General features: G+C 40.0%; 2 protein-coding genes across 2 annotated transcripts; both read left to right on the top strand.

Moving 5' to 3' along the window:
- Positions 1–1,758: 1,758 nt before the first annotated feature.
- On the top strand, positions 1,759–3,747 carry LOC122643319 (alpha-terpineol synthase, chloroplastic-like). The gene is made up of 5 exons (XM_043836953.1): positions 1,759–2,017; positions 2,138–2,411; positions 2,711–3,083; positions 3,183–3,404; positions 3,654–3,747. Exons 1-5 carry the CDS (start codon positions 1,886–1,888, stop codon positions 3,745–3,747), a joined length of 1,095 nt encoding a protein of 364 aa, XP_043692888.1. The 5' UTR covers positions 1,759–1,885.
- A 236-nt stretch (positions 3,748–3,983) lies between these two features.
- On the top strand, positions 3,984–5,949 carry LOC122643318 (myrcene synthase, chloroplastic-like). The gene is made up of 3 exons (XM_043836952.1): positions 3,984–4,001; positions 4,589–4,837; positions 5,641–5,949. Exons 1-3 carry the CDS (start codon positions 3,984–3,986, stop codon positions 5,947–5,949), a joined length of 576 nt encoding a protein of 191 aa, XP_043692887.1.
- Positions 5,950–8,749: the final 2,800 nt, after the last annotated feature.

Below are 8,749 nucleotides of genomic sequence, written 5' to 3'. Positions count from 1 at the left end.
GGATCTCTACATCTAATATTAATTAGGAAAAATTTCATGGACACCACCTATAAGTTTATCAGATATCACAGACACCCTAAAAACTATCAAAATATTAACCTTCCTCTTGACGTTAAGCACAATTAGCACTCAAAGTTGAAATGTCCATTTTAACCCCATTAATTATTTAAATAATAACCTCTCATTCAATCTTCTTCCCTATTCTTACCATTGGAGAATCTTCTTCCCTGTTAGTACCTTTGGAGAACTGCTGCAAAACCATTCTTGACCGACCATCACCTGTGCCAACTTCAGCTCTGGCGATAATCAACCGCGGTTTACTTTTTAACGTCAACATCCTCAATTCTTAGTGTGTGAAAACTCCTGGTCGTTTTACGTTTTTGGTGGATAGAAGCTGAAATATGTAAGTCAAGGGTTTCTAAGAAAGGTAATTCCAAAACAATGCACATAATTGACTTTTTATTATAGTTCTAGTCATCAGCAGTGAAGGAATATCTATTTCTCGGTAACTTGTTGGGTAAGAGTGTTCCCTAAAATCAGAGGGAAGGAAACAAAAGGAGCTATATATCAATCATCAAAGTATTAAATTAATTGGCAGTTTCTATTCTAATAGTAATTACCAATTAGCGTAGGGCAAAATAAAAATGGCGAAATTAAGTTATGGCATCGTCGTGCATCCAATTCTTCCAAAGATTTGGTTCCTTCAAGGCCTCGAATCTCCTCCAGCTTTATGCAACCCTCAAGACATAATATCCTAAAAATTTTCAGCCTTGACAATTATGGTAGTCCAACCAATGAATCGCAACCTTCAAAACTAAGTTCAACTACACTTGAGGGAAGTTCTGGCAGGTATTTTAAGTCTACAAGTTTGTGAAGGTATCCTCTAGAGTGATAAATCCATAAAGGTGGTTTGGATCCCCTCTAGACTTGGAGAACTAGCAGAAAGAATCACAGGAATTCCTTGACGTAAAACCACTTGTTCCGTCTAGAAACCTCCGATCTGGTCCACCTGGGATGAACCTGCAAATAACCTAGTGAGTACTGGAGAGCCGGTGTGGCTCTAGCCGAGGACTCTCCGATGCCTAAGTCAAGTCTCCGTTTTAGCAGCAGTTCAACTTCGCAAAAAGTGAGATGAGCGTTTGAGCCTCATACCTGGATATTTACAGTGTGGCTTTGGGTGATTATGGGGAGAGTCCTTGTAAGGAAAGAGTCTGATTTAGGTAGGAGATCTTGTGCCGAAGTTATCTTTGGGAGTGGACTCTTTACATGGTAAGAGTCCTTAGTTGAGTGGGATACAGTCCTGCCGATAGACAACGGCTAATCCCAACTGACTCAGCTTATCTTGTGATCTTCGGGATGAGGTGACGTGGCCTCACGACTTACTCAGGCTACGGTAGGTGTTTCGATTTAGGATTTTATAGGGAGATCCAATCCTTTGTACTAGGTTGACCCTACGCTAGACCGACTGTGATCTGAGGCCGACCCCGCGCAAGGGCCGTCTGTGAAGTTTTGATCCGAGTGTCAATTACTCGGTCCTTCCATCGATAATTACCTTGTCACCTGAGTGTGGACCCCTCGGGTCTTCCTTATCTATTTAGGGATATCCGTATTCGGTGATGGAATATCTGGATCCAATCACATCTGATTCGTATCCAATAGTATTCAATCTATTTACTTCTCTAATCCTAATGGTGCAAAACGGGTCTTATGAAACCCTCTCCCCCCCCCCCCCCCCCACCACCCTAACTATATATAGGCCATAGATTTATGGTGGTTTTGCAACTAAGTCATAGCTCTTCATCTCCACATCCTTCCCACAACTTGCTTTTCCAAAGGCTTGAGTCCTTGCAGAAGTGTCCCAATAAAACCTCTCAGCCATCATTGCATGATGAGTTTAAACATCCGTTCCCATGTTAACTCTCTTGCATTTGAGCCAATAACTAAAAGGCGATCGGCAAACTACCAGCCCACCATCTGGGGATTCAATTTTCTGCAATCTTTAAAGAGTGATTACACTGTAAGTAAATCCTTATTATTTGTCAAGAAAAAAGGATCATAATTTTGTAGCATTCCAATTTTTGTTTTCTAATCATAACTTTCCCTCGTAATTTATTTGGTGACAAATTTATTCCCACAGGAGGAGGCCTATAAGAGCAAGATCAAGAAATTGGAGGAGGAAGTAAAGCATAGGTTTGATGATCGAGCCATGGGGCATCTTTGTCAGCTTGAACTGATTGATGACATCCAAAGGCTAGGGTTAGGCTACCTCTTTGAGGAGGAGATCAAGAAAGCCTTGGACACCATAGCATGCATGAACGATATGGATCATACTAGAACTGATCAGGAGAGTCTCCATGCCACAGCTCTTCAATTTAGGCTCCTTAGACAACATGGATATGAAATTAGCCAAGGTACTTAGGTCTTTCCCTATTCCTCAAAAAACCCTCCCTCTCTCTCTCTCTCTCTCTCTGTCTCCAACACAGATCTTCCACAGCACGCTGCCCTGTCCTGCCTGTGCTGCGCGGACACAGGGCCGTGCGCAATGATCGCCTTACCCTCGCTCGGGCAAGGCGCTCGGGCAGGGGTAAGACGGTCAATGCACACCACCTTGTGTCTGTGCAGGACGGACAGCCGGCGCCGTAGAAGATCTCTCTCTCTCTCTCTCTCTCTCTCTCTAATTGTACCATAAAGTAACTTAACTTGTCAATAGGTTTGTTCAATCACTTCAAAGATGAGGCTGGAAATTTCATAGCAAGTTATTTAGATGATGTAAAAGGAGTACTAAGTCTCCATGAAGCTTCTCAATTGGCTGTAGAAGGTGAGAATATCTTAGATGAGGCCAAAGGCTTGACAAGGACAGCATTGGAGAAGATGAAGGGTGATATGGAACCAAGGCTTGCAAAACAAGTGATCCATGCTTTGGAGTTTCCCCTCCACTGGAGAATGCCTTGGTTAGAAGCTAGATGGTACATTGACATCTATGACAAAAAGGAGAACTCAATTCCTACTTTAATTGAGCTAGCAAAGTTAAATTTCAACATTCTCCAAAGTGTACACCATAAAGAGCTAGTTGAGTTGTCAAGGTATATGATCCATACTGATTAGTCCAACACATTTTGTAGATGTATTTTGGTACCTCTTTTTTTTTTTTTTATTTAATTTTTCCTGTTCTTTATATATAGGTGGTGGGAGAATCTGGGCTTTAGAGACCATTTGGGATTCAATATAAGAGATAGTGTGGCCCAAGCCTTTTTTGGGACATTGGGAATGAACCCAGAACCTCAATTCAGTAATTTTAGGATTGACCTTACAAAGATAATTATGCTAATAGCATTGGTTGATGATGTTTATGATGTCTATGGATCCTTGGAAGAACTCGAGCTTTTTACTCATGCTGTGGAGAGGTTTGTTTGGTGATTCTCTATGTTAATACATTAAGGCTGTATTTGGTATACATTCTAGCTAGGTTGATTTTCCATTCGTGGATGATAAAAATAGTTGATATTTTTTCAATCTTAAAATGCAAAATCAATCTAGAATACATTCCAAGAATGCATACCAAACACAGCCTAAAAGAATAATTTTTTTGAAATTCTATCTCAACTTGAATTGCTACTGACCACAGTTGATGATGTATCTGATGTTGCTTTTAGATGGGATATTGAGGCAATAGATCAACTTCCAGACTATATGAAGATATCCCAGACTGAGATATCCCAGACTGACTTCAAGATGCATCGAGCCTAGGCTGAACTCTGGGGACTTGGAGCTAGTCCTGGTTTTTCAATAACCCAACGTATTTAGATCCCAAGGTAAGGTTCGCACTCACTGTCATTTGGCCCGGCAAGCCTGACCCCACTCTATTAATATTATTACGAATTCCAACGAAGTATGGGTCCCCAAATTGAATCATCAAATACAGAGCTATTTAAGACATTTCACTGTTTAAGATGAACAAATGAAATGAGAGAGGGTGTGCAAAAATGTTCCGTACATTTCCCGTGTGTGTGGAGATTTTTCCATTAATTTAATGTATTACATAAATTAATAAATATTTTTTCATTTTTATATAAAAATAACATAAGAATAATACAACCTTGCTAACCGAACCCACCCTAATCCTGGCAAGGGTTAGGCTTGGGTTGAGATATCCCAGACTGACTTCAAGATGCATCGAGCCTAGGCTGAACTCGGGGACTTGAGCTAGTCAATAACAACGTATTTAGATCCAGGAGGTTCGCACCACATGTAAAATAAAACTAAAACTGAAAATCTAAGTAGAAAAATGTAACATTCTAAATGGAAATGAACATTAATGAAATCACAAGGAGAATGTTAATACATTAAAGGGTATAAAGTTGTATCCGATTCTGAAATTTTACATGTGGTCTATCTAGATCGTATTCTAGATATCCATTTTGATGAAAATTATCAAATCACTCTTCTACGTGGAAAAGCTTAATTAGTACTAATCCTAGAGACATCCTCCACACTTACCAGTGTAGAGAAAATCTGATAACAAATCTTTTACGTTCTTCCTAAGAAGAATAACTTAATTATCTAGTGCCTAAATTCAATTTTATTGCAGTGGGTTGATTTATGCAAAGCATATTTGATAGAGGCAAAGTGGTATTACAACAATTATAAAACAACGCTTGAGGAGTACCTAAACAATGGAGTTACTTCAGTAGGAGGCAAAGCCCTTCTCACTCATACATTTTTCTCATCCCCATTAACTTTTCCAAAGGAAGCTTTATATTTCTTTTCACAGCATCCAAGTCTCTTAGATTGGTCATCGGTTATTTTTCGACTTGCCGACGATCTCGGTACTTCAAAGGTATGTTAGCCTCCATGAATTTGTTAGTAATTTGTTTCTTTCCACTGTATCTATTAGTAAATCAGTGTTTATTTATTTATTTATTTATTTGGGGTGAATTAGGTTCGATCTGATGGGTTGGAAGATGCCTAAATCCTACTTAGACCCAAAATTAAGATGGGTAGGGAACCAAAAGACCTGGAAATAAGTTGTTGCAGGATTTATATCATATAGTTCCTCTTCTCTTCAATGATGTTTATCCACCAAAGAGTCCATCTCACACCATCCTTGGGGTGTGGTCGGAAATAGGTATGGTTGGGCTGGAAAATTCCCAGATCCTAGTTAGCTAGACATAATTTAAACTGGGTAGGGTTGTCCCAAATTTGACTTGGAAATAGGTAATTGTGGGCCGGGATTTATATATCAGATTCTTTTTATATATAAATAGGGGAAAAGATCTCTACGTGGTGGTGTTTTCTACGCTCTCTCATAAGGTACCGTGAAATGATATCTCTACCCCTGGGTAGATACCCAGGCCTCCTCCATTGGCCCAGACGCTTGTGTAGAGACCATGGGACCAAGTAGAGATCTTTTGCCTATATATATAAAAATTTTGGACATGCAGGAGATCTCTACTTGGTCACATGGTCTCGATAAAAGCATCTAGGCCAATGGGTGAACACGCCTACCTGAGTATCTACCTGGGGGAAGAGGCGTCATCACACGATGCCTTGTAAGAGGGCATAGAAAACACCACCAAGTAGAGAGATCTTTTTAAGTGATATATTTATGCATATTGATATTTTTTTTATTTGTACATATAGGATGAATTAGAGAGGGGTGATGTGCTGAAATCAATGGAGTGTTACATGCATGAAACCGGCGCTTCTGAGGATGTGGCCCGTGAACATATATGGAATATGATTGATGAAACATGGAAGAAGATAAATAAGGAATTAATGAGTAATGATTTTCTTCTTCTTCCCCAGGGTTTTATTAGAGCAACTGTAAATCTTATTCGAACGACACAGAGCATATATCAATATGGAGATGGCCATGGTAGAACCGACGATGAGACCAAGAATCGAGTCACATTGTTGCTGTTTGAACCAATTCCATTGGTGGAAGCTTAAGGGCCATTAATTAGGTAGCTCCAGGTGTCTAAGAGCTCTCTCTCTCTCTCTCTCTTGTTGAACTTGTAATTTTAAAGGTTGTGTTTGGTATGTATTTTTGGAATGTATTCTAGATCGACTTCGCATTCTCGGATGATAAAAATAGATTAAAAATAAATTTTAGTGGACCAGATATGATATGGTCAAATGCCTTAATATTTCATTATAAAATATATAACTTAAGAGTGTAAGTTTGGCCCTGTCAACCTGAGCCCGATCAGGGTCGGCTGGATTTTTCAATCCTATTGGAGGGTTAGGGTTGAAATTTTAGGCTCTGGGTCAAGGTTGGGCTGGGCCAAGATTGAGGCTTTGGGCTAAGCCCAGCCCGACCCAGCCCTATGTTAGGTTATGCTTTACAATTTCTTGTTTACATTTTATAATTTTTGTTTAGTATCTAATTATCTATTGGTTTACCCAAAAAACAGGCTACTTATCTATTGGACGAAAATATTTACTACTTTAAGATTGGACTAAGTTTTTTAATCCAAACAAAATCTAATAGACTAATTATCAACAGGACGACCTAAATGGTACAAAAGCAGGGCAAGTCAGGGCCAACCAGGCCTAGTAAAAATCAAGATCAATCAGGGCCAACCCGGCCCAGCCCGACCCAATTAGGATCAATCAGGGTCAGGCTGGACTGGACTGACCTTGGGGTTGGGTTGAGCTAAGAGGACTCAGGGTTGGGCTTGGGTTTTAAAAACCCAACCCAACCCAGCCCTGTTTCACCCGTAATTTAACTACACTATCTCAGAGTTTATTTTTCCTTTTCTTCTTATTAGGGTAATAGAATCGGAGGGTCCTCAAAGACATTCACTGTTTTACCGTTTTTATCTTTTCTCATTCGCATGTAGCCATTAATTTTTGTCGGCCATGAATGCAAATTTACTTCCTTTACACCACCCATCTTTAATCGTGTGTAATTGAAGAGGATGAAGCTGCGAAGGGAGGCCATGGAAAAGATGGGACCTTTATCCCCTAAAGTTTGTTGATCGGTACAGTTGTGCGGTTTCTCTCATAGGGGGACTGAAATGACCATTCCACCTTCTGACCAAACACACTACCCGGGTGAGGTCCACCCCCCTTTCATTAGAGACACTAGGGAACCATACTGAGCAGGGGAACTGCAGGTCATAAAAATTCGAAAAGATGAAGCGTTGGAAACCTCAAGAACACTCTTTTGGGTATTCTTGCCTTTTTAGTCCATCGTTACAGTGTTTTGCTTTCTTGGCTGCTTCTTCTACTTCAATTACAAACGATTGGAGAGATACCACGACTTTGAGGAAAGATATAAAGAACAATTTTCTTCCGTTTCAGAGAAATAATGTAAGTAGTAATCACAAATTTTACTCTTGTCGTCTATTGTAATTTGTACAAAGAAATAATGAATTTTTTTTTTTCTCTAATTGTTGATTAGAGAGAAAGTGAAATTTTTTTTTCTCTATTTGTTGATTACAGAGAAAGCCTGCATATCCCTCTATCATTCTATAGACAAACAGGACCTCTCACAGCTAAGGCAAGAGCAATTTCCTGTGATGAAATGTGATTAATTAGATCAATTGGAAACAAATTTGCTTTATCTAGTTTTACTGTATTCATTATAGATGGTGCATTGGTATCTGTTTTTATATTAGATTTGGTCTGGTAATAAGGACCATGGCTTCTAGCCAAATCAACTGCGAGATCGTAGACCTCAAGCTCGATGGTGCCCCTGCCTCCCTCAATGCAAGTAGAATTACTTATGGATGCTCAGAGGCGTCCAAGATTTCGTTTCTTGTGATGCGCTGTTATCTTTTTTTTTTTTTTTTTAGTGTTGCGAGCTTTCCTCTCCTGTTGATGGCCATGCCGAAAGGTGGGGGAGGTTAATTTTGCAGATCTTTGTCCCCTCCAGTTCTCTACCCGGCCCAGTTCCCCTAGTGCCTCTAATAAGGGAGGCGCAATGACCACCCTATCCCTGCCCGAACACTCTGCCCAGGAGGGTTCACCCCCTTTATTATAGGCACTGGGGGAACTGGGCTGGGCAAGGGCACTGGAGGTGATAATTTTCCTAATTTCGCTGTTTTGTATATTCTTTCTTTTATTTTCTTCTTAATACAAATGACCTTTTAGCAAAAAAAAATTAAAAAATCAGGAACATGGTTTTAGTTAAAAAAAAAAATCATTTTTTAACAAAATTCAGGGGCAAACTTATCTGATACGGTTTCACCGATACAGTATTGGCATAGTATCGATATCAATAACTTGCAACACGAATATGTACCACTCAATATGGATGATCCAATACTGATACCAATACCGATACCACAAACCATGATCAGGAATTTCCCACCCATTTTCACTGGCATCTCCTCTAAATTGCGAGAAAACAAAAAATGATGGTCCCTTGAGTTGTTTCTTTAAATCGATTCAATTACACATCTACAACCCAATAATCACTAAATGGGCTTTACAAAATACATCACACAAAACCCAACAATAACTTTAGGGGTGCTGTTCTCTGTGCCACAGCGCAGGGTGCACCTAGGCACATGGGGGTGGGCACAATAACCACCCTGCCCCTGGGAGCAGAAATGACCACCTTATCCCCTGCCCGAACACACTGCCCAAGGTGGGGTAGGGTGGTCATTTCTGCTCCTATGTGAGGGATTGGAGGGAATTGGGGTGGGCAGCGAATTGGAGGTGACAAAAATTCCAATAATCACTGAATAGGCTTTACAAAATACATCACACAAAACCCAACAATAACTTTAGGGGTGTTGTT

Source organism: Telopea speciosissima, chromosome 10 (genome assembly GCF_018873765.1).
Source record: "Telopea speciosissima isolate NSW1024214 ecotype Mountain lineage chromosome 10, Tspe_v1, whole genome shotgun sequence".
Taxonomy (NCBI): domain Eukaryota; kingdom Viridiplantae; phylum Streptophyta; class Magnoliopsida; order Proteales; family Proteaceae; genus Telopea; species Telopea speciosissima.
Note: the sequence above shows the minus strand (reverse complement) of the source record. Positions and strands in the feature narration are given on the sequence as shown.